Source organism: Aythya marila (genome assembly GCF_965140915.1).
Source record: "Aythya marila genome assembly, chromosome: 1".
NCBI classification, from domain to species: domain Eukaryota; kingdom Metazoa; phylum Chordata; class Aves; order Anseriformes; family Anatidae; genus Aythya; species Aythya marila.
The window spans coordinates 164,273,269-164,296,478 of NC_139042.1; the positions used below are offsets into that span (position 1 = coordinate 164,273,269).

The 23,210-nt window shown below is 51.3% G+C and overlaps 2 protein-coding genes across 2 annotated transcripts; one reads left to right on the forward strand and one right to left on the reverse strand.

The window, feature by feature from the left end:
• The first annotated feature begins 1,917 nt into the window (after nt 1–1,917).
• Nucleotides 1,918–5,231, forward strand: RRP7A (ribosomal RNA processing 7 homolog A). The gene is made up of 7 exons (XM_082764612.1): nt 1,918–2,041; nt 2,122–2,264; nt 2,356–2,481; nt 2,745–2,868; nt 3,518–3,615; nt 3,987–4,185; nt 4,664–5,231. Exons 1-7 carry the CDS (start codon nt 1,990–1,992, stop codon nt 4,747–4,749), a joined length of 828 nt encoding a protein of 275 aa, XP_082620738.1. The 5' UTR covers nt 1,918–1,989; the 3' UTR covers nt 4,750–5,231.
• A 594-nt stretch (nt 5,232–5,825) lies between these two features.
• Nucleotides 5,826–13,211, reverse strand: SERHL2 (serine hydrolase like 2). The gene is made up of 13 exons (XM_082752930.1): nt 13,104–13,211; nt 12,346–12,494; nt 11,967–12,201; nt 11,782–11,895; nt 11,042–11,083; nt 10,359–10,378; nt 10,078–10,152; nt 9,211–9,320; nt 8,885–8,964; nt 8,505–8,539; nt 7,655–7,731; nt 7,009–7,102; nt 5,826–6,600 (listed from the first exon to the last, which is right to left on the reverse strand). Exons 3-13 carry the CDS (start codon nt 12,112–12,114, stop codon nt 6,484–6,486), a joined length of 912 nt encoding a protein of 303 aa, XP_082609056.1. The 5' UTR covers nt 12,115–12,201; nt 12,346–12,494; nt 13,104–13,211; the 3' UTR covers nt 5,826–6,483.
• Nucleotides 13,212–23,210: the final 9,999 nt, after the last annotated feature.

The following is a 23,210-nucleotide window of genomic DNA, read 5'->3' on the forward strand; positions in this document are numbered from 1 at the left end:
AAAGATCAGTAGGTAGAGTTGTTCAATATTGAATCAAGTGTGCTTTTTTTTAAAAAAAAAAAAAAAACAAACTTCAAATCTCTAATCATGCTGCTGGTTCAGTGATAAATGCCATAGGTAGCTGATAGTGCGATGGAAGACCAAGAGGAAGGGTATGTGGATAATCAATTGATACTCATAAGTATTTTCATCTAGATTATCTCATCAAAATTAATAGTTGATTGTTGCTGTCAAAATGGGAACAATTTGTGACCGACTCCACCTAGTTCCAATTTATTTGTCACATAAAAGGAAAGAAATGGCAATCTGTTATTGACAGCCTAGTGATTTAAAAATAATTAAAGTACAGCTGTGAAGTTAGAGTACCTGTTCCAGATAAAGTAGGGTGCTTTCATAACCAGCTAGATAATAAGATGATAAGGCTGAAAATGTGAAGACATGTATCGTGATTGCATATCTTGTCTCTTCTGAAAGAATGGGGAGACTGAAGCAAGTTTTTTAATTGATTTATATCCATTCCAAAAGCCAAATATGAAGGTGCATTTTGTAACTTGCTGTTAAATCATGCATTGTTTAGGTTATCTGTGATGAATTATGATGACATTAACATACTTCCTTGGAAGAACTACTGCTTTGTTCTCTATCTCTGTGATCTGTGCAGTAAATCCTTTTTTTTTTTTTAATTGTTCAGGTCAATGATTGTCTAAATGCCACTCTATGACTTGTCTTACAGCAATGTCTTGGTTGTGCACTGCTCTGCCTGCTCCTGTCATCAGTCAGCTCTCTGAAGTCAGCTTTCTAGTTCTTTGTAGTGTTGCTTGTTTCAGTGGGTGCTTGAAAGAAGAGTAACCTGCAGTTATGCTAGACTTTTTTTAAGCAGCTCACCTTGCAGCTGATAAATTTCTTACTGTTCTGGAATTGTCATGCTAATCTTGTTACATTCCACTGAGTTCTCACTGACCATCTTCTGACCAAACATCTATGCACATTTGGTTTTATTTTTTTTTCGGGGCTACTAAGAGATTGTAAGCTCACATGAAATATGAAAGGTTTGCACTAACTCAATGTGGCTGTCCAGGACAGGTGGTTGGTAATACATAATAGCGTCTCTCAAACTTCCTTTGCTTTTTCAAAAATATGCTGTCTTCTGAAGTGATGCCACAATTTGCAAGTTTGCCTGGTATACTTTTATAGCTTTTGCATGTACCATATCATCTGATAAATGTTCATTAACTTCGATATCTTATATCATTTCTTCCTTTCACAAACCGTTTTTTCACCTTGTACACGTCCTGTTTCAAGATCTTTATTTTTGGAGTTGTCTTCTCTTCCATCCAATCATAAATATAACTTCCTCTGTAACAGTTGTATTTCACCTTCTCCTGATTTACAAGAGTCTTTAAGAACAGTTGTACTTACTGTTGTCTTCTGGGTGTTTTTACATATCCTTAACATTCCTTTATTCTTTTATTTGCCTCTCTAGCATTAAGCACAGCTGCTGTTTTATACTGTTCTCCCTGTTCAGGTCTGTTAAACTAACCGATTGTGTGCAATAAGTTTCCTTAACAGTAAGCACACAGTTCCTTAGAGACTCCACCTAGGTATTCTTTGTAGCATTGCACTTCCATAGTCCTTAGCCAAGGATTTCCAGAGGAACTTCAGTGTAGAAATACACCTCTAATACATTGTTGGGCGACATAACCCAACAGCTACTTTGTTTGCCCTGGCTTCAGCCTCCTTTTACTCCTCAGTTATTTCCCATGACCGCGTAATGTGCCCCACCACCACCTGGGATAAAAAATAAAAAAATAAAAAAATGAGGTTTTGAGATTTTGGGCAGGGGGGTAGCTCCCGGGGCTTTACCGTTCCCTCAGCCCAGCCTGGAGGCGGGCCCCTCCTCAGGGCCGGCCCCCGCCGCCATTAGGCGCGGCGCGGGCCGAACTACAGCTCCCGGCGGGCCCCGCTGCCGCCGCTTCCCGCCGCGCTAAGATGGCGGCCGCCGAGCCGCGTGGGGCGGGAGCGGCGCCGCCGGGATACACGGGTGAGGGGCCGGGGGGCGGCGGGGGGGGCCGGGGGCTGGCGGCGTCTCCGAGCGCTGTGTGACCGCTGTGTCTCCCGCAGCCCTGGCGGTGAAGTTCGGGGAGCGGCAGCGCTCGCCGCACTGCCTGCTGGTGAAGGAGCACCGCGTGCGGGAGGGGCCCGGCGACGCGCACCCGCCCGCCCGCACCCTCTTCGTCCTCAACGTGCCCCCCTACTGCGGCCCGGTGAGTGCCCAGGGGGACGGGGACGGGCTCCTGGCGGGGCCGGGGCGCTCCAGCCCCGCTCTGACGCTCGGCTGCCGGTCTCCGCACCAAGGGGGCTCTGTCCAGGTTGTTCGGCAGCTGCGGGCCGGTGCAGAGCGTGGACGTCAGGGACAAGCCGGGGCCGGGGGAGAAGGCGGAGAAGCAGAGGTCCAAGTTCTTCGGCCGCAGGACCGCGACGGTAACGCTCGGGGGGAGGTGACTGCTGCTTCAGCGGTCACAACGGGAAGAAGCCTCAACTCCTGAGCGGTGCTCTTTAGCATGAGTTGTGGAAAAACAAGACTTGGCAACATGACTCAAAATTGCCTTATCTTTCACTTTTCTTTTATCCATCCTTCTGTAACTTGTGCTTTGATTTCTATTCTATGCTTCAGCTCCTTCCTGCATCACCTTGGTGTGTATATCTGTGTATCTGACTGGCCTGGGTGGGTCTTCTTCTTGTAGGGATTTCGAGTAGCGTACGTGGTGTTCAAGAAACCAGCCAGCATCCAAGCAGTCAAGGCCCTGGCACAGGAAGGTCCCCTGCTGGTATCAACGGACAGTCACCCTGTGAAAACCGGCGTTAGCAGTAAGTAAGCAGCAGCTGTCCTGCTGTCAGCCAGAGCAGAGGAAACCTTTTCCTTGCTGAGTACTTCCTAGCATGTTCCAATTTAATTCTTGCCTCTTCGTGATGAGCCTGAGCTGGCGAGATGTCCAATATTTCATTATTCTGCTTTTTTTCCTCTATCTTATTGCTATCTTCTTGTATTGGACATTGTAGAGCCTGACTAAGTGACCCTGCAGGAGGAGGGGGTCACTTGGTCCAATGGAAGGAGAGTTTTTCCCCACATCTCCTCAATTTCGTGTAGCTGCAGAGAAGCTGGCTGTTTTTTACCCCCAGAACGGAAGCCAGACTCATAAACAGGCACCAGATGGCTGCAAGATGACCCCTGGGTAGGAAGGCAGCCCTGAATGTTGCACCTCTTGGGCTTCAGGTAGTTCGTTCCTGCTTGGGGAAGATGCAAGCTCTTCCCATCATTTAGCTTCCCATTGCTTACTGCCTGTGGCCTGGGTCTCAAGTTGAATGTTCATGAGCTAGGGCAGTGGGGAGGCTGAACAGAAATGGGAATGGAGCATGTCATTTCCTACAGCAGTTCTCTCTAGAGCTGCTCAAATGCACCACGCTAGGGCTTGCTTCTAACAGAGGCTGTGGCTGACTTCTGCTGTCTGTGTCTCAGAGTGGATCGCCAGATACGCAGACTCAGTAGTGGATCAGGAAGAACTGAAGGCTGAGGTGGACACCTTCATGCAAGACTATGACAAGAAGGTAGCACAGGTGAGTCCAGGCTGGGGAAGGAACCCAGCCTGAGCAGTTTGTTTGGAGGGGGAAAGGAAGAGAGAGAGGATCTCTCAGTGCCCAGGCCCCACTGCAAATGGCAGAGGGGAAACGCAGTGGCTGGCAGGGTTGGTGGTGAACAGCCAGGTTCTGGTTTGGTTTGTTTCATCGCCCCTGGTATCCACAAATAAAGTGCGTCCTGGCATGCACTGTTGTGCCTGAGACTTGAGCACCTCAGTCCTTGGTTCCGTGCCTTCCTTCAGATCTTGCTGTAACTTTTCACATGTGTAAGAGGGACCTTGGGGGAGCCGTGCTTCAGACTGGCTGGCAGCCCGGCTGCACTAAGCCGCCTCGCCTTCCTGCCTTTCTAGGAAGAAGCCAAAGCGGCCCAGGAGGAGGGCGTGCCAGATGAGGAGGGCTGGGTGAAGGTAACACGGAGGGGCCGGAAGCCTGGCCTGCCCCGGACGGAGGCCGCCAACCTGCGGGTGCTGGAGAGGGAGAGGCGGAAAAGGGCCCGCAAAGAGCTGCTCAACTTCTACGCCTGGCAGCATCGTGAGACCAAGAGAGAGCGTGAGTGTCCGAGTCCCCTCCTGCCTGTCTCTTTCCTCTTGCTGTGGTCCAAAGAGTGGACCACACTATCCCTTTTTCCTTCAGCAGCCAGTTGCAGGTGAACAGCTGCCTTGGTGGTGGTGTGAATGGCCTCACCAGTTCCCGTGGGCCCTTGCCACCACCTGGCCCAACAATCTGTGGGAGAGCGTTCAGATCACCGCTTTCTAACAGATTTTGTCAGTCTGTATAGAGGCAGCTGCTGAGAGGGCAAACTAGCATGTTCTGTCCCCAAGAGGGAGCTGCAGCACTGCGGGAGAACGGCCAGAGCCTCAGCTCTGCACTTAGCCCTGGTGCAAAGGGACCTGCTCTGGGAAGTGTGTGCTTTAAGTGGCAGGACTGAACCCGTCACGGTCTGCTGAGGTGGAGCTCCCCAGGGGGAGGGAGGTCTGCTGCTGCTGTACGACATCCCTTTTTTTTTTTTTTTTTCTGCCTGTTTCAGATATTGCCCAGTTGAGGAAGAAATTTGAAGAGGACAAGCAAAGAATCGCGCTGATGCGAGCCCAGCGCAAGTTTAGGCCGTACTGAGCCACGCCGAGCTGCTTCCTCGGATGCCTGCGCTGAAGAGGGCAGGAGAGATGCCAACAGACTCCATGTGCCAGCGAGTTTCAAGGAATTGAGGCAGCTTCATGCTGTCCCTGCCCCTGGACCTGAAGTGGGAGATCCTAGCAACCACAGCTGGAGGGGGAGCTGGCTTGGCTTGCAGCGGCATCCTCCTGCTCTCCTGGCCATGCCTGCACTTTCCAGGGTGTGTGGGGCAAGGGGACAGAGGCGTGTCCTGGGACAGCCTGTATCTCCCTGCCACCCAAGGCCTTCCTGGAGCTCGGTGAGAGACAGAATTGGCCCAGCACAGCCCCTGCAGGGGCAGGGAATGGCTGAAGCACTGTAAATAAACTGCTGCCCTGTCCCCAACACGCAGGACCGCCTCTCTCTCCCTTGCTCTGCTGTGGGAAGCAACCTCTTACGTGCTGGACTGGGGTGGTGATAAAAGCCATGGCTGATTGCTCTTATTTCTTGGTGCTCCTTTATGCGTTTGTCTGGGGGTGAGGCAGAAGGGGAAGGAGTGACCTTGGGAATTAAAAGCAACCAAACAAAAAAGGCAAAAATGACTGGTAAATTCCCAGGCCTCCTGTGTGCCTCGACAGGAGGCAGGTAAGGGTGGCAGCAGGCGCATCCAGCCGTGGGGTAGCGCTTTTGCTGCTGCCCACATGACTTGGATTTCACCCCAGCAGTCTGTGACTGCTGCTGCTGTGGTGTGACAGGAGCCACCCCAGGCTTCTACACGTTTATTTTACTGCCCGCAGCCCTAGTAAGGGACTGCCCGTGAGCGTAAGGAGGAAGTGCTGATAAATTCCACAGAGCTGGGCTGAGATAGGTTCACCCTCCCCTAGAGAACTCACTGTAAATGCAGTTTCCATTGCGTGGGGAGATTGCCAGGTCTGCTTGCTTCATTTGGCTTTTTGCATCAATTTACAAGGCAGATGGATGCTTTACATGCATTCTGCTTTCGATACAGCATGTTAAAATCACTGCTTCTTAGGATTGGCACTTTAGCTGCTCGGGTGAGCATCCTGAAAGAAAGGAAGTCCACTCTCCTGTACAAAGACAGTGTTAACAGTAGATCAATCTTTATTTAGAAGGACAGAAATCATCTCTGCCAACTTTTCAATTACTAGTAGTTCTCCCAGCTGTTTCAGCTAGAGGATTAATGTCTCTTTCCCTAGGAGCTCATTGAAATGCCCTTGTGTGCTCAGGTGAGCTCTCATTTAAGCCAATTTTTTAAAAAGCAGCAGTAGAACAGAGAGCTTGAGGTGCTCTGAGCTCAGGTACTCATGGAAATAAGCAGAGAAGCAGAACACTCCTGTTTTTCAGAAGGTCTCACCCTGGGAAGAGCCTGATCACACCATGCTCAGAGGGGAGTCGAGAATGAGCCACCCCTCTCGCAGTGCTGCAGCTGGTGGTACTGCTGCTCCCACTAAGGATGCCTGTGCCTGTGTTCCTGCTCTGTTTCAGGGTGCAAAAGTTAGGAGTAAGCAAGGGGGAAGGCCACTGGGTATCTAGCCCTGCACTGCCAGAGCTGGAAGTGGAGGGAAGGTTCCTTTTCCCTCAGACAAATGAGCAGATCTGCTTCCACCCGTTCAAAAAGTTCAGTTTAGGAATGCATCATGAAGCCGCTGTTGGATGTGAGGTAGGAATGGTGACAATTCCTCCAGAGTCTGCTTTTAGCTCCCTGTTCTGAGCTGCTGCTGCAGTGAAACCTGCCTAGAGCCTTGCTCTGGTGCTGTGCGCTGTCAGGAAGTTGCTGATGATCCCGGACACCACCTCAGGCTCGTTCATGTGCACAAAATGACTCCCGGGCACCTCTACTAGCTGGATGTGCTGCAGGGAGAAGACACAAGCAGATAAAAGAGGAGGAAAGTGTTCCCTCAGGCAAGCTACGCTTGCTTTGTGGCACCCACCAGGGGAGGAAGCTAAATGAAATGGTGTCTCAAAGATGGGTTGGATTTTATGTTGCTGCATGCCAGCCACAGACAAAGCATCACATAAAGAGATTACAATCCAGAGACTGGGGGCAGGACAGGGACAAGAGGAACTGGGATGAGCTAGCTCCAGAGGGCAGTGCTGACCAGGACTTTAGCAGCAGGAGAAAATTTGGCTTTCCCCCTTTGTGAGGACTTGGCTGTTAAGGACAAATCCCCCAGTGCAGGTGTCCACCAGGGCAAGCTACTTCCTAGCTGCTCCCAGTTCAGTGCCCTGCAGAGATGCGAGGCTGAAGGCTGCTCTCACCTCTTTGAGGGTATGCTCGAATGCCTCCCGTAGGGCTATCACAAAGTGGTTTTTGCTCTCCAGCTTGTGCGGTACCAGGAGTCCATCTCGTGCTCTGAAAAATAAGAGCGAGGCTCAGCAAAGCACACGGTGTGCCTCTCTTTGTGGCTGTCTGGGGCAGAAGCAGCGTCCCAAAACAGCCTGGGGTGACAGCCCCAGCTGCTCTTTATAGGCTGCTTGTGAACAGCAGGGTTACCTGTTCGTACGTGGCAGTCAGAGGAGCAAGGCACAGCTTGACTGAGCAGCTACTGCCTGCCAAACTGTTCATTTAAGCCCTTAGGCCACTGCCTGGTATCGGAGTGGAGACTGGTTAAATATTATCCTCCCAGGGCTGGCTCCTTAACTTGTCCATCGTGCCCTGCCCCACCCTATTTCTGCTCTTTTTTCCTCCCAGCCAGCTTTTGCATCTCTCTGTCCCTTCCCCCCCTCCATGCTGCTGCTTTAAACGCTAACCACAGGTTGTGCCCTGCTGGGGGAAGGAGCTGCCAGGGCAGTCCTCGTGGAGAAGCCAGCGTTAGACCTCCTAGAGAATTAAGATTGTGCTGCAGGAAACGGGACAAGGAGCTGTCTGAGGCTCCCAGGCTGGCTGTGCTTGTGCCTCACTCACAAAATGATGAGAACACGGTCCTGGATCTTCTGCAAGAGCTTCACGCACTGCTCCACGGTGAGGGACTCGCGACTCTGCTGCAGGTGCAAAGACAGGGAGAGCAACAAAGGTCAGGGGCAGCAGCCGAGGACGCAGCACGTCCCCAAACCCCATGGCAGCAGCAGCTCTGAAGGCAGGAGAGGCTGAGGCCCCACGGCTGCTGCGCAGAGACCGGGTAAGCTGCCAGGCTGCACACAAGAGTGGCTGGCTCTGCAACGGCTCCTTCTGTCCAGCTGCGTTTCAGGGCTGCCAACAACGCTGCCTGCTGGGTTGCAGCACATATGGGAATGATCTCACAGCAGAGCAAAAGCTTTAAAAATCCTTTTACTAAAAAGGAGATAGTACAATGCTCCGGCTTTCACAGCCTGGCAGGAGCACAGGTAGAGGCGGCCCTACTTGCCTGGTAGTGGCACAAAGCTATCAAAGTATCAAATGTGAGGGACTTTGTTCCACTCCCTCCCCCCTTCTTATAAGGGTGACCCCACAAAGAAGCTAACCTAAAGCATCCATCCATCTGCTGCCTTAAGAGTTTTAACAGCAGGAAAATGTGGCCAGGAGGCCCCGGGGCTCAGGAACTGCTAAAAAATTCAGTAACATTTTCCAGTGACTCTGTAAGCTGAGTCAGTTAATGATCAAGTGTAGGCTCTTTTAAGAGCAGCATTTAAAAGAGGTGTGGGAATTAGGGAAGCAGTAAGTAAACGGCTGGGTGGAGGCAGAGCCTGGGCTCAGCGAGTGGGCCTCCCCTGCCTCTGCGTTCTGCGAGCTCAGGCCTCAGAAGCAGCAGGGGGCAAGTCAGAACTGCACCGCTTACCGTACGGACTCTCATGTCTCTGTTATACACCAGCCCTGCAACGAAAACAAGGCAAGGTTTCCATGAGTCAGAAGAGAGGGAGCTGCTCTGCCCCCTTTTCCCCTCACCTCAGGGTCTGCCCAAGACTTTTTGAGACAAGAGGAGCAGGATTCGTCCTGGTATCTCCTTTCCAGATGTCTTTTTCTTTACCCATTCCAACCTCAGTTGCTGGGAAAGGAGAGCTCTGCCTCCAGACCTAATTGATCCCCCTCAGGCTGTGGAAACTTGTAGCCAGGGCACCCCGTACCCCATGGAAGACGATGGCTGTTGGCACCGCTCCCTTCCTACAGCCGGTGCTGGGCTGGTGCTGTGATGAGCCCTGTCTCCAAGCAGCCCCTTACCAGCGGGTGTCTCAGTTGCTCCTCGCTGCAGCAGGATCGCCCCACCCTCAGCTGTCAGATGTCTGTTTGCTTCTAACAGCCTGGAGGAGACATGGCAGAGAGATTGCGCTGCTGAAAAAGGGAGGAAGCGAAGCGAAAATGGCATGACAAGGTGACAGCGAGCTCTCAGAGAAGAGCAGGAAGCTGGCTGCAGAAGCCAAAAGACTTGCTGAGATTCCAGAGGACTTGAAAGGGCAGAACAGGGACAGTTTCACCTTATTGTTCATGCAACCATAGCTGTCCACGATGAGGACAGGCAGCAAACGAAGAGACAGATGAGAACCCACCTCTGCAACGCTGCTTCAGGGCTATGTGCTTTGGGAGCTTGCTGCCGTGCCTCTAGGCTCAGTAACCTGTCGATAACCATCCGTTTTGATTTCAGCCACGCCTCAGTGTCCTAAAACAAAGCCATGTAGAGCACAGGAGTAACCTTCCTCTTCTGAGTCATTTTACCCCTAATCAAGAGGGCAGAAAGGGGTATTTCACCCTTCGACATCTCTCGTAACTCCTACCAGTTATGGACATTGTATTAAAACTGCCCACTCCTGGGGAAAGGGAACAGCACTACATAACAGGCAAGGTAGAAGCTGAAAACCTATACAGCAGTGCTTGAAGTTGTTAACTTTTCACCCTGGCAATCTCTCCTACTCCCTCCCACTTCACTTGTGAGCTGAGGACAAGCGTCCAAAAGAACAAGGGAAATCTGCTATCTTTTGTCTCTCTGACCCTGTCCCTCTGTCCCCCCCTTCTGCCTCCCACTCCCCAGCACCTGGGAGTCATGCTGGCAGTTTGGGAATGCAGCTTTATGTCCTGCCAGCAACAGAAAAAGAAATCTGCCAGTCTTGCATCCAGGTCACCCAACAAGCTGTTGGCAAAAAGACAACCTTGCAGCTGCTTGGCCAGACGTTCCAGTTCCTTTTGCACACAAGCACAGTACAGACAAGTGAATTTCAACACTACGGGACTACGGGATGCTCAGCACTACCAAGTGTTCTTCAAGGGCCACCCTAAGCAGGGACCACGCTTCATGCAACAAGCATGTCTGTGCCTGCCAAAAGGACTGGTCACATCAGTGCTTTCCTTGAACAATGATGGAAAAAAAACCCACATCTTTTATTTAATAAAAGGGAGGGGCACAATACGTGAAATCTAACCTCTGGAGCTAGCAGAAAGCCAAGATTTTCCAGCAGGATCAGCTTGTCCACCATCTCAGGATAAAGGAAAGAGAACTGAGGAAAGATGAAATATTATGAGACAAAGCAAAAAGCAGCACACTGAGTGCTGTCTTCATCCTGTTACACTGGAGAGGAGTCAGAGAATGGCCTCTCCTCCCCCGAGATCCAAGTCTCACACAGTCTGCCCCTTTATTCCCCTCCCATTTGTTGTTCCAGCTGCAGAAGTCACAAACCCCATGAAGAAGGAACATTTTACTCACCATTCCTGCCACGGCCCCACCTGCAAAGCAAAGAATGGTGCTCAGTTATAAGCAGGACACCCCCGGTAACAGGAACTCCCCTTCCCCACAGCAGGAGCTGCCTCAGAGGCACAAATGCACCTTGTGCCGAGGCACAAAGCCCAAGCTACAGAGAAAAGCTTTCCTGGCACGGAGAACACAAGGAGAGAAGGCTGGCCTGCCCCATCCCCATCTCCCTGTCAGGCAGCAAAGGTGAAGGAAGAGTTACCAGTTAAAACACTACTGCCAGCAGGTACAGAGCAGCCCTGGGGAACCAAACCCACATGAAGGACACAGAGTCCTGGTTCCCCTCAGCAAGCCCTGTGACCCACCAAGACCCTGCCTGCAGGCCACAAGGCCACAAAGCCCGGGAGCAGCAGGAAGCCCTGCTGTGACTACTGCTGCCTTAGACCAACCCATCCCTGTTCCCTCCAGGGAGTTCAGGAAATGCCCACAGGGAGAGCCACGCTGTTTGGACCACAGCGTCTTGAAAACAGAGGCATTTTAAACAAGGGTGCAGATTTTCAAATCACTCGAGCAAGAACCCGGTACTTGACACAGTATAATAAATGTTCCAACCCAGCTCCTAGCAGCATGCCTTGTAAATTAATTATCTACTCATATTTCCGTGAATCTCACAGCTTACAAGGACAAGAGCCACTTACCCATACTGTGACCCATCAGGGTGAACCGTCTCCACTGCAATGCTAAGTGGCAACAGACAAAAACAGACAGTGCTGCATTAGAAACCGGAGCAGCGGCATCTTGCTGCTTCTCGACCACCACAGGCCCCTTCTCCCAGGAGGGCTTCTGCAATGCTTAATTTGCTTCCCAACCCAGAAATGAGCTGGCTAAGTCGGCCGGTTTTAAAGAAAAAAGCACATCCACCACCTCATTTCCTTGGCAGTTAAGTCACACAGCTCTTGAGCACTCTCTGTGTGGCAAACTACGGCACGTTCCCGCTCTGCCAGACACCAGAGTGGCAATAACCAAAGGGGCCTGACTGGGCAGCACCTGCTGGCACGCGGAGACCTGGACAAAGCACCCTGCTGCAGGGCGCTCAGCAGGAGCAGAGAGGATGCTGAGCCAGGTCTGCTGCCTGGGTGAAAGGAGGATTATTCCAAGTTTAGCAAATCGGGCTCTTCAGACCATTTTTAGGGCACTCTGAGAGGCTCATGGGAAAAAAATAGCACGCCATCAAGGCCGCCATCTGAAACATACCTCACTGAAAGATGTGTTTTTATTCAGTTTGCATTACCAGAGCACCAGCCAACATCAGAATGGGGAGAAGCAAAGGGAACTGACCCCTCCCCCAGCAGTAAATGCTGCCTACTTCTTCCCAAGAGCAGGAATGACAGAGCACCCCCTGAACTAACATCCCTCAAGGGGCCCTTCAACGACCCACCTGCTGCTACCCGGCGCACATCGCTCACATAATCCAGAAAATGGTAGGGGGAGCCTGCAGGTCGGTGGGATGACAAACCATGGCCAGAAAAATCCATTGCCACATAATGGCAATCTGCAAGGGAGAAAGCATCAGGTCTGTGGCCCTGCAACACAACAAGAGCCATCCCAGTGAGCCAGACCCACCTTTGGGGAGCAGAGGGATGAGCCTGTCGAAGGTGTTGGCATTGTCCAGCCAGCCGTGCAAGCACAGCACAGGGTGTCCCTCCGGGGATCCCCAGGCCTTGGCTGCCAAATGGCCCCAGGGCACGGCAAACTTCACCTCTGAGAACATGCCCAAAATAAAGTGCTCTCAAGCAATGTCCCCTGTGAGCCACGTGCTTGAAACAGGTCCCAGGGAGCTTGTTAATGGCCCAGAGCTCTGAAAAGAGTAATACAGGTCTTTAGTAACTCACCAGGCTTCTGCGGTCTTAATTAGCAGCTTGCTGATTTATAGCTCCCCATTTAACATCCCGAGCTGCCATTCCTGCTTGCCTGCCTGGGGACTCCCCCTCCCAGCACGTACCAGCACCGCTCCTGGGAAGAAGGAAGCTTTCCCTGCGCAGGAGGAGAAAAACTCCCCGTGTCTCCGCAGCAGCTGCGACCTGACCAGAGGGCACGAGCGATCTGGCGAGAGGGAAGCAAGCAGAATTTCCCCAGCAAGGAGTCACGCACCTGCCTCGGACCAAGAAGGCAATTTTGGGAACGAGGAGACTGTCTTCAGTATTAGATTATTGACACCTTCCCGTAGCTGCCCCGGCAGTCCCTGAGCTACATCTCACCTTTCACTCAGCCCCAGGCTTTCCAGTGAACCCCCCAGCACTGCCCAGCCCCTGGGGTTCTTCCAGGGCTGTCCCGATTATCCTCCCATCACCCCAAGCCCATCTGGTCCCTGCAGCCCCCCAAACCCTGCCCCACTTCTCTCACGCTGTGCCCCCTTCCCCAGTCCCTCCTTTGGGGCTCGCGTCCCCTCACACTGCCCCCTGGCACCCTGCTGCAAACACCTTCGCCCCGCCCGCTGATGGCCGGCTCCGACCCCGTTTGCCCTCGCCGGGCCTGATCCCGGCAGCTCCGGACGGACAGACCGACAGACAGACCGACGGACAGACCGACAGACCTCGGACCTGCCTCCTCCTCCTACCCCGCCACCCCCGACCCCCGCAGCCCGGGCACGGCCGGACCCCAGCCCGGGGGGCTCCGTGTCCCGGTTCCAGCCGAGGTCACCCCGGGCAGCGGCTCCCCGGGGCGCCGCGGGTGGAGGCACGGCCCCGGCTGCCTTCCTACCCCTCTGTCCGCTCGGGACGGCGGAGCGAGGCCGCGGCAGGAGCCCGGAGCCCGGTGAGCGGAGGCGGCGGGGCGGCCCCGGCTGCCCCGCACCGCCCCGCGGCCCGGTGGCCCCCGCCTCCTGCCCCTGCCCCGCCGCCGGCACGGGGCGGCCGCGGCCATTTTGGTGCCTCCTCGCTGCGCTCCCGCAGCCGCGGGCAGGGGGTGGCAGCCCCGAGGGGGGCTTGGGGCACACGGGGGGCAGGGGACAGGAGAGGAGGGCTGGGGGCTGAGGAGTGGGCTGCGGGGCTGGCCTCCCCAGGGTGTTAAAGCACAGAAGGGGAACCCCGCGTACTGTAAATGTGGCCCGTGGTACGGTGCTGTCAGGCTCACAGCCTGCTTTCTGTAACGAGGATAACAAAGGGTCTGAGGCTGCGATCCACCTGCTGGGTCTGTAAGGAGCCTCAGTCATGGAGGTGCTGTTGCATCCTTGACTGCCTTCACAAGGCACATGACTGCTAGTGGGAACTGCCCGTACTGCAGCCTTACAGTGTGAGATGTTTAAATGTTGCCCAGGAGTATCGTAGGGACATCAAACCAGCTCTGTGCTTGGCACCAGTGCTGGACTGACATCGCTTTCTGACAGAGAAACTCTTCTGAACTCTACCATTTGTTGTAATCACACTGCTTCAGTTGCAGCACATCACAGACAGCACTGCACGAGCACCTCTACTCTTCTACAAGAGCAGACCCCTCTCAGCCCAAGAGATTTCCACCCAGTTGTTTTTACTATTTGCCCAGAAATGGGTTGGCTACATAGGCCAGGCTTCAAGAAAAAGTTCACGGTGCAGTCAATACCTGAGTACCCTTGTGAATGCCGCTTGCTGGTGCCCAGCATTCCCTCTAGCAGTCTCTCAGGCCTAATGCCAACCACAACCATTCGCCTTCACTCAAGGACTCGGGCAGCCAAACGAGGAAAGGTCAAACTGCGCTTTGAGCAGTGGGACACCTTGCTGGTACGACTGGAGAGGACAGAACAAACGTCTGTTCTTAGGGACTCATTTTGATATTGGTAATTGAAATCTCTGTACTCAGTTCAGCACAACAGTCTCCTAAATTGCACAATTCATTTTTGGAACAGCCTGTGAAGCTTGAAAGAAAGCAGCACAGAAGCTTACAGCCCTGTTTCTCCTGCCTATCTCAAACACATCCTGGCAAAGTAGCCTCTGTACCATGGCAGAAAGGTAAAAAGCTTGGGGACCCATCGCACAGTAGAAATGAAAGTGCTGTGCAGCTCATGACCTCCCCTCCAGGTGAACCATTATAAGGGAAATCAATGTGAATTCCTTTAGGTTTGGAATGTCTAATGCTTTGCTTTTTCTTAGACCTACTGCATCAACGAGAAGCGGGCAAGCAGACCACGAGTACTGGGGAACCATGCAAAAGGAGAGAGGCCACAGGATCATCTACAGCTTCTTTCCTACAGCTGTCAGAGGTGGGTGTCTGATTACAAAAGGTGAAAAGCAAGAAATAACTTGGCAGAACAGATATGTACTCAATCATTGCTGCTGCCATTATGGAGGGCAGGGCCTTCCCGTGAATTGCTAGGATTTGAACATCAGAAGCTGTCCAAAAGCAGTGTAACTCAGGCAGTGGCTGCAAGGGGCTGCTCACAGGCAGTGGCTGGTAGGCTTGCAGTTCTTCTGTCTGTGACAGCTCCTGAGGAAGGAGACCCTGTGTCGGGAGCAGGAGTGATGTGGACCCCTCAAACAAATCCCCACAATTGGTGGGACAACAGGCCATGGGCCAGGAAAATCTATTGCCTCGTAACTGCAATCTGAAAAGTAGAGAGCACTGGGCATGCAGACCTGAAGCACGACACACAGCCCATCCTTGTGTGCCAGAGTCATCTCTGGGGGACACTGGAACAAGCCCATCGAAGGTGTTGGTGTTGGCCAGCCAGCCATGCAAGCACAGCACAGCGTACCCCTCTGGAGTCCCCAGGTCTCAGCTGCCACATGTTCCAAAGGCATGGGGAATTTCACCTCTGAGAACTTTTGTGCCTGTAGGCGACATCCTTTGAGAGCCACATGCTGAGAGCTGTTTCCAGGGAGCTCATTAACAGCCTAGAGCTCTTTACAGAGATTGTAGGTAGGTAATAGTTATCAAATTTGCTTATCAGACAGCCCTGACCTCCATTTAACACACATTTTCAGGCACAAGCCTTGCTTGGGTGATCCTGCTCTAAATGCTTGGCCTGCAGGTATGTGCATTGCCACTCACAGGTCTTGGACCCTCTCCCCCATTGTCCTGCAGCCAGAAGTCATCGTGCGACAAGCAGCCAGAGGAATCTGGGCTTTTTGCTTTGAGTCACAGAGATGACCTCTAGGTGTTGGGTGGGAAGGATGGCTCCTCTCGTGAATTCTGACTCCCGTGTCTTGCATCCCTACTCACTTTTTGGTAGGAGGCTCCATCAACAGGAACCTCAGGGGAAAGGGAAAATGCCTTACAGAAATCACCAGCAATAGATGATGTGGGACAGAAGGGTATTCCCACGGATGAGCAACATGTTTCTGGTAGGATGGTCCCATCTCAAATTCCCAAATGGTTACTCTTGCTTCCCCCTTCCCAGCCATTCTAGCTGTGCTTCCATTTGCCTGGGAGAGATGTTTTCACCTCTCATTCCCTCCCCACCTTTCCTGTCTCCACTGCAGGTAGGCACAAAACACCTGGCACAACAGTCGGATTTATGATTCAGAAACAGATTTCCCCATGGGAGGAGCACAGAGAGAACACTTTTCCCAAACAAAGACAGCTGTTCCAGAGAGGACCTTCTTTCAGAGCTGGAGCTCCCAAATGAAGAAGGTTTTACAATGCACTGGGATGCAGCCCTGAACCCTTCCTCAGCAGCATCACTGTCACCCTATAAGTCAAAGGCAGGTTGTTGAGATCTTTTCCAGGTCCCTCATACCCACTCTTCTCCACTCTAGCAGTGCTGTTTAGCCATTTTGAAAGAGCAGCCCAGCATCCTGCAACACGGCATCTCTTCCCTCTGACACTGCCTGGCAAACCATTTCCCACGATGAGAGGACTACTGAGTCCTCAAATTTTGCATGGCAAAATTTGGATTGCTCACAGAATTCATTTTGCAACATCTACTTCTAAGAAGTGCTGCAGACTACTGCAGTGGATTTGCTGCCAGTGTGGGACCAAATTAGACTTCACTTGGCAAGGTGCAGAGGTGTTTCCTGGCTAGTGGTAAGAGGCTGGTTTTGCATGAAAGACTGGGAGTTAGTTTGAGATGTCCCATGCACTTAGCAAAGGATAATTTAACCTCTGTGTCCTAGCAGAGGAGGAGGAGACTTGCAAGTGTAAATCTTGGGACATGCAAAGCTGTTACGCTCTGCTGACTTGGAACAGCATTGATCAGTTTGTGCTAGCTGCAGATCTGGTGAGGAAACTTTAAGTACAGCAGATTGATTGCTACCAAGGGACAAATTCCCCATAGCTATTCGGATTCAAGCTTTAAAGTGCTGGCATATTGATCTATTTATGGTGATTTATGAGTTATAGCCCTGTACCCCAAACTCTCTCACACAGTTATATGAGTAAAAAAAGCATCCTATTGCTAGCTTAACTCATTTTTTTTTTTCTTCCAGTGGATAGCACAACCAGTATATAAAGCCCCCCACTGGTTGGGCAGCCCACAGTGGGGCTGGGAGAAGCAGAGAAGCACTCAGTGACAACAGGGAAGCCCCGGCTCCTCAGAGCATGGATCCCTAATGGGCTCTCTGCCCCTTCTCGTGCACACTGTTTTGTATCCCCTTGGCTGAGGAACAGTGTCCTCTCATCCCTGCTCTCTGCACAAGGTTGCAGGGGTAAAGACCTCATCCCCTAATCTGGCTTGTTCTGGAAGGAGGACATTTGAGAAGGAGAGGTCTCAGTGAGGGGCTGAACCACAGATGTGCACATTGTAGATGTTTTACAGTGGGCATCCCTCTCACTTGAGCCCCATCTGTAAACCTTGCTTACCTTGGAGATACACCCATGGAGTCACAAGGGTTTAAATGTGCTGCCCACATGCGAAGAGTTGAGGCAGGACATGAATGTCCTGCAACCCAAGAGGTTCTGCCACCTCTGGGCTCTGTTGCATACTTTTCCCTTAATTTTCCGTATTTTTCTATTCATTTTTGATGATATGAAATGAGTTCCTAATGCCTGAGCTGCATCAAAAGAAGCTTGGCCAGCAGGGTGAGGGAGGTGATTCTCCCCCTCTCCTTTGCTCTCATGAGACCCCACCTGGAGTGCTACGGTCAGCTCTGGGGCCCCCAGCACAAGAAGGATGCAGAAGTGTAGAAAAAGTCCAGAGCAGGGCCACAAACTCAGGGACTGGAGCATCTATCCTACAAAGAGGTGCTGAGGGGGTTGGGGTTTTTCAGGCTGGAGAAGAGGAGGCTCCAGGGAAACCTTATAGTGGCCTTCCAGTGCCTAAAGGGGGCCTACAGGAAAGCTGGGGAGGGACTCTTTATCAGGGAGTGCAGTGATAGGACAAGGAGTAACGGCTTTAAACTAAAAGAGGGTAGGTTTAGATTAGACATTAAGAAGGAATTATTTACTCAGAGCATGGTGAGGCCCTGGCACAGGCTGCCCAGAGAAGCTGTGGATGCCCCATCCCTGGAGGTATTCAAAGCCAGGCTGGGTGGGACTTTGGGCACCCTGATGTATTGGAAGGTGTCCCTGCCCATGGTGGGGGTGTTGGAATTGGATGACCTTTAAGGTCCCTTCCAACACAAACTATTCTATGACTGTGAAATAGCTGCAAACATATTAAGCTCAGAAAAGGCTGTGATGCTTTAGGTTGTTTTCTGTCGCCTGGCTCGAGGCACACACAAGCCTGTTGCACTCCTTGTCCCAGAGCTCTTCAGCCCTGCAGAAGGTAAGAGAGACAAATATATGCTGGCTCTTTACCCACCACAGTCTGGAGCCAACGTGATAGTTTAAATGGAAATCTTTGGCAGCTTAAGTTAATAAGCCAAGCTACGAGTGGTTGAAAAAGTGGTGAGCATCTGCTCCAGGGATTAACCTGCAACAGAATTTGGATAGCGACGATGCTGGAGTGTTAAATCATCCCCCCGTGAATCACTGCTATTCAGCTGGCAGCAGCCTCAGGCACACACCATGCATCAGCTGCAAGTGGTGCACATTTGTATTACTTTATTTGCAACTAATGAAATAGCTAGAAACATTTATTGCATATAAATTATATATAAGTACCCATCATACAAATAAACTCTTTCCTGTCTCAGCTTTCCACTTCCTCCTTAATCAGAAAGTCCTTTATATTTAGGATTCAGATGCAGGAGTCCCTGCTGGTTCCCATCCCTTGGGCCTGTTCTGGTTAACTAGTGAGGAGAGCTGCTCTCCAGGTCTCCACAAAAGCTGTACTTGCTGATAGATTGAGCACCTATTTTGATGTATTTAATTGAGGGGGAAGAGGAGGAGTTTCTATCCAGCTCTTGTCTAGGCTTAACCCTCCTTCACTTTGAAGATCTGGCAGATTCCCCATAAGCTGAGAAGAAATAATAGCAAAAAAACGAAGTAATCTGACACTTGTAATTACAGGCCTACCAGCTCCTTATTGACCTCAGACAAAATACGGAAATGTTGCATACAAGAATCATTAAAAGCGAGAGGAGATTTGTAGTTAATAATGAATCTTGTGTTTATGGAAAAAAATCCATAAAACTAAGCTGGTAACTTATGGAGATGCAGGTTTAGGTTATGGATTTGGCTAATAAACACAAAGGCTGTTGTAATAAGGCTCCAGCAAGGAATTTGACATGGTCTTAACTTTGTGTTTTGATTAAACGAACAAACAAAAACTACAGTGATACCAAATTAACAAATTTTGTCATAATTGGATTGAAAGTTTGCTAGCTAACATGCCTAAATGTTGAAGTAAGTAGAAGAGTATAATGTGTGTTTTTGAAACAGCCCAGTGGTAAGTTACTTGACATGGGCCCCACTTGTGGGCTGGCAGCTCTGTCTGTGGGAGAAGGGACTCAGGTGAAAGCTTTACTCATGGTGTAGGAGCTACTGAATGGGAGCTTGCACTGCTGCAGTTGCAAAGGCTAATTTGATCCTCAGATGTGTGAGCAGGGAATGTGGAGCAGGTGGAATGAGATTATATTGCAGGAGATTGTGTTGCATCTGCTAATTCTATGGTTGTGACTGTTGGCGTGAAAGAATTTGCCATTTTAACATCTACAATGCAGGGAGGAAGTTAAGAAATCGGAGAAGCTTCCTACAGGTTGGAAGACATCTTGTGGGGGAGGAGAGCTTACGACTGATATGATCAAGCCTAAATATAACTATGTGGGAATTGAATTTTTGCTCTTCTGAGAGCTGCTCGGGCCAACAATAGCACAAGAAAAATGTCTGGAGACAAGGTATACATTTTATAATGGTGAAAGTCGTTAAATACTTGAACAGTTTACTTAGGATGGTGTCAGCTTCCCTACCACTGGCAATTTTTGAACCAAGATGGGATGTTTTACAAAACAACCATAATGATACAGTCCTTTGCTATGTAATCATCAGGAAAGCAGACCAGTCTGGAACTCAGTCTAGTGCAACAGACACCACTGTCAGACGGCACCAGCCTGTGGTGTTTTTGCTACAAACACTCCTAAAATTATAGCTCATAGCTATACTCTTTCTTGTCTTCTACATTATTTTTCTTCATTTAGAGGCTCGGCTTATTCATTTGAGGAAACTCCTGCTTCTAGGTCCAGCAACCACTTTGGACCTTTCCTCAGTGTGTCTGTCTCTTGGTTTGCCCTTTCAGGATGGCTGCCTGTGGCTGCTTTTGTTTGGCTTTGGGTGATGAAGCACTGGCATGGGTTTCCCAGAGAAGTTGAGGACTTTGGCTCCTTGGAGATCTTCAAAAGCCACTTGGATGTGGTCCTGGACAGCCTGCTTGAGCTGGGGGATCGGACCAGTTGGCCTCCAGAGGTCCTTAACCATTCTGATTTCGGGAAAACCCTGAAGGAGGTGGGCATAGGTCAGGATTTGGTGCCTGTCTCCTGTGAGTGGGGCTCAACATCACCTCAGCATGGGGGAACAAGTCTGGGGAAGCAAGGACAGGGGTAAAGCCACACATTCCGGTAGAAGGATCAAGATCAGAGGGCTCCAGGCAAGGCTGACTGTTTTTGGACAGCACTCCTAGGAACCTAAGAACATGGCCTGAAAACACGGGATATTGTGGAGAAGCAATAGGCCTCACAGGCACAATGAAATAAGTCCTTACTGAACTTCTCCCTCCACATCTGGTAGGTGGCAACGTTAGGAGGAGATAGCTGAGGTGGTTGTAGATCCATGGGGTCCACGGAGCCCCGGGGAGCTCACGCCTGGGTCCATGGTGCAGCAGGCCCGTGGCACCTCGGCTCTCTCCTGGATCTTCTGGTAGTGCTCTGAGGTGCTGTGTGTGGGGGCCACATTCGGAGCGAGGGAGCAGCTGGCTGTGGAGTTATACGAGGCTGTTTGTGTTGTCTGCAGCTGCTTAAAGCTGACCTAAATACCTTTCGGGCTGTGCAGCCTGGCGCTTTCTTCGAAAACCTAGAAGGTCACCAGGTGCTGGGCCTTCCTTCCTCAGGCGACCCAGGGGCGTGCGAGGAGCCCCAGCTACACCGGCAACCAGCAAGAAGTGCCCTCCCTTTCCTCTCCCTCCTCTGCCAGAACAGCAGAGGGTGTCGCGGGCCAGCCCGAACGCCAGCGCCGCTTTCTCCCGCTGCCCATGGCACCGGGTTTGGATCCCCGGCCTCCAGCCCCGACGCTGCTGGGTGCAGGAGGCTGGCAGCCTGCAAGCAGCCTCGCTGCAGCCCCGCTGGGTCAGCGCACGCCGGGCAGCGCGTACCTTCGCTTTCCTGGAAAGCAGCTTCTCGTCAATACTGAGAAGAGCCTTGCTCTTGGAGGGGGAGGAGGGGCCTGGCCACGGCTTCACGCAAAGGGGCCACTACTCGTGCTAATTTTTCTCATCAGAGTTGAACTAATGCAGCCTCCGCTCACTTGAAACCACAGAAAGGTGTTTTTGTTTGGTGTTGATTTTTTTCTTTTCAGGGGGGAGGGGAAGCAAGGGACTGGGGGATTTTTGCATGTTGGTTTTGTCCTCCCAGCTTTCTCTTTCTGTGTTTTTTTTTTTTTTTTTCCCTTTTCTTCTTAATACTTTGCTGTTTGTATCCCCCCAAAGGAGGCTTTTAGAAAGCTATGGGACTACCTAGAAAGGGCAGGAGAGTGAAAAGGAAAAATCATCTAAGCCTGTATGCAGTAAACAGCTGTACATTTTTTGCTGTCTGCAGGCTGGACACAGAGCACATCAGGAGGCTGTGGCAATCATTTCCTACCCACGCCCCAAGCATCCTTTGTCCTCCTCTGCACAACATCTTGTGCACCGTGTCATTGCTCGTGCTGGGGTATCCAGGCCTGCCCCATGCTTGCTTCTCTCTCCCTTCCTTTGCCATTTCACCAGCTGGCAGGCACCCCCCAGGCTGTGTCTGGGCCACTCTGATTGACCACCACCAGGGCAGGCTACATGCAGCGTGGTTCATCTCCCACCCAGGTCCCACGTGCAAAGCCAGCCTGCTCACCTTTGGACGACAGCAGGTTTGGGTCTGGCTGGGGACCTACTAAAGCACCGAGCCTCTAGGTCATCCCTTCATCAGCCAGAGATATGCTCCCGTCCCAGCTGAGTTCCCATGCACCTAACGCAGCCACCCACCTTCCCACCCCCAGCACACCTCCTACCCTCTACATTTTTCTCATTTTGCTTTTTTGCACCTCTCCTCCAGATTTTCAGTGCTTCATTCTCCCCACCTCCGTTCTTTTCCTCACCGTATTACTTTCTCCCTTCACTGTGGAACAATGCAAGCCTTCACTTTCCCAGAAAGCCATCCGCATCCAGCTGTTGGATATCATCATCTCCAAATTTACCAAGGGCTTTGGGGGTTGCTGAACAACGAGCAAAGAAATGCCACAAAGCAGAACTGTGATCCAAAGGTATCGTCAGGCACTCAGACCAGCTGGACTTGAGACAAAAACACTGTGGAAATGTTTCATTTTGTCAACAGCTCTGTCATGTCATGCTTTCGTGTTTAATGTTTTTCAGAGTTTTAGTATCAGGGATAGGGTGAGTGTACACATCCTTAGGCAGAGCTAAAAAATAAGGGCGTTGATACTAGATGTAAAAATAAGAACAAATCCCGGCCTCCCCTAGGGAGCTATTCTTCTCCTCACTGTCATCAGCATCCTGGGCCCCTCAGAGCCCCTGTCTTTAGGGCAGATCCAGCTTCCTCCAGCAATGGACCCCTGGGCACGGTTCAAAGCAGGATGCACACAGCGGGACCATTCGCTTGCCTGTGTCCTCCCTGCCTCTTGGTTCCAGGGAATTTGCTGGTATTCTTTTTTTTTTTTTTTTTTTCTTAAGAAAACTCAGCTAAAGGCAGGCTGTTTGTCAGCTTAATCACATCCAGGCTAGCAGGAGAGAAAAGCAGCACTAGTGAAGCTTGAGCGTCCTTTGTTCGCTGCCTCCTTTGTGTCGGAAGACACAACGCTAGTTCAGCGTCCTTGTGTTTTCCACATATCATGAAGCCACTTGAGAGGCACCTCGATCCTGGTCTTCGTGAGTCAAGTCTGAGCTTTGGAAAACCGCAGTCAATGGTGCCACCATGCCACATCTCATGGCTTGTATTGCCAAAGAGGATCGCCGCAATACGCCTCAGCCGCGACTGCTGCGAGGCCACGGTTTCAAGTGGATGAGGGAGGGAAGAGCGAGACCCACGGGCAGGCTCAGAGCAGCAAGGCTGGTTGTTACTTTTCTAAAGCAAAGACAGAGAGGGAGAATAAAAGGGAGAATTAGACTGGTACGATACATGTTAAGGCAAGGTGGCCGGTAGAGTCTATGAAGTCACCCAATAAATGCTATAAATACACACAGAGGGAAACTGGCTCCCTACTAGGCAACTCTAAAGCAAACCACAGGATATTTTTGAAGCTGCCATCCAAAAATACAAAGAAAAGTGTGACAAGCTTCCTCATAAACCAAAAATGGAACAGAAGAGCACTTCGTCCCTG

Excerpts from the sequence above, each read along its gene's own strand:
- RRP7A (XM_082764612.1), top strand. The coding sequence starts at position 1,990 with ATGGCGGCCGCCGAGCCGCGTGGGGCGGGAGCGGCGCCGCCGGGATAC. Across the intron at positions 2,869-3,517 it reads TGTGAAAACCGGCGTTAGCA|AGTGGATCGCCAGATACGCA; the intron begins GTAAGTAAGCAG and ends TCTGTGTCTCAG. Across the intron at positions 3,616-3,986 it reads ATGACAAGAAGGTAGCACAG|GAAGAAGCCAAAGCGGCCCA; the intron begins GTGAGTCCAGGC and ends CTGCCTTTCTAG.
- SERHL2 (XM_082752930.1), bottom strand. The coding sequence starts at position 12,114 with ATGTTCTCAGAGGTGAAGTTTGCCGTGCCCTGGGGCCATTTGGCAGCC. Across the intron at positions 7,103-7,654 it reads GACCGTGTTCTCATCATTTT|AGCACGAGATGGACTCCTGG; the intron begins GTGAGTGAGGCA and ends CTTATTTTTCAG. Across the intron at positions 6,601-7,008 it reads TCGAGCATACCCTCAAAGAG|CACATCCAGCTAGTAGAGGT; the intron begins GTGAGAGCAGCC and ends TTCTCCCTGCAG.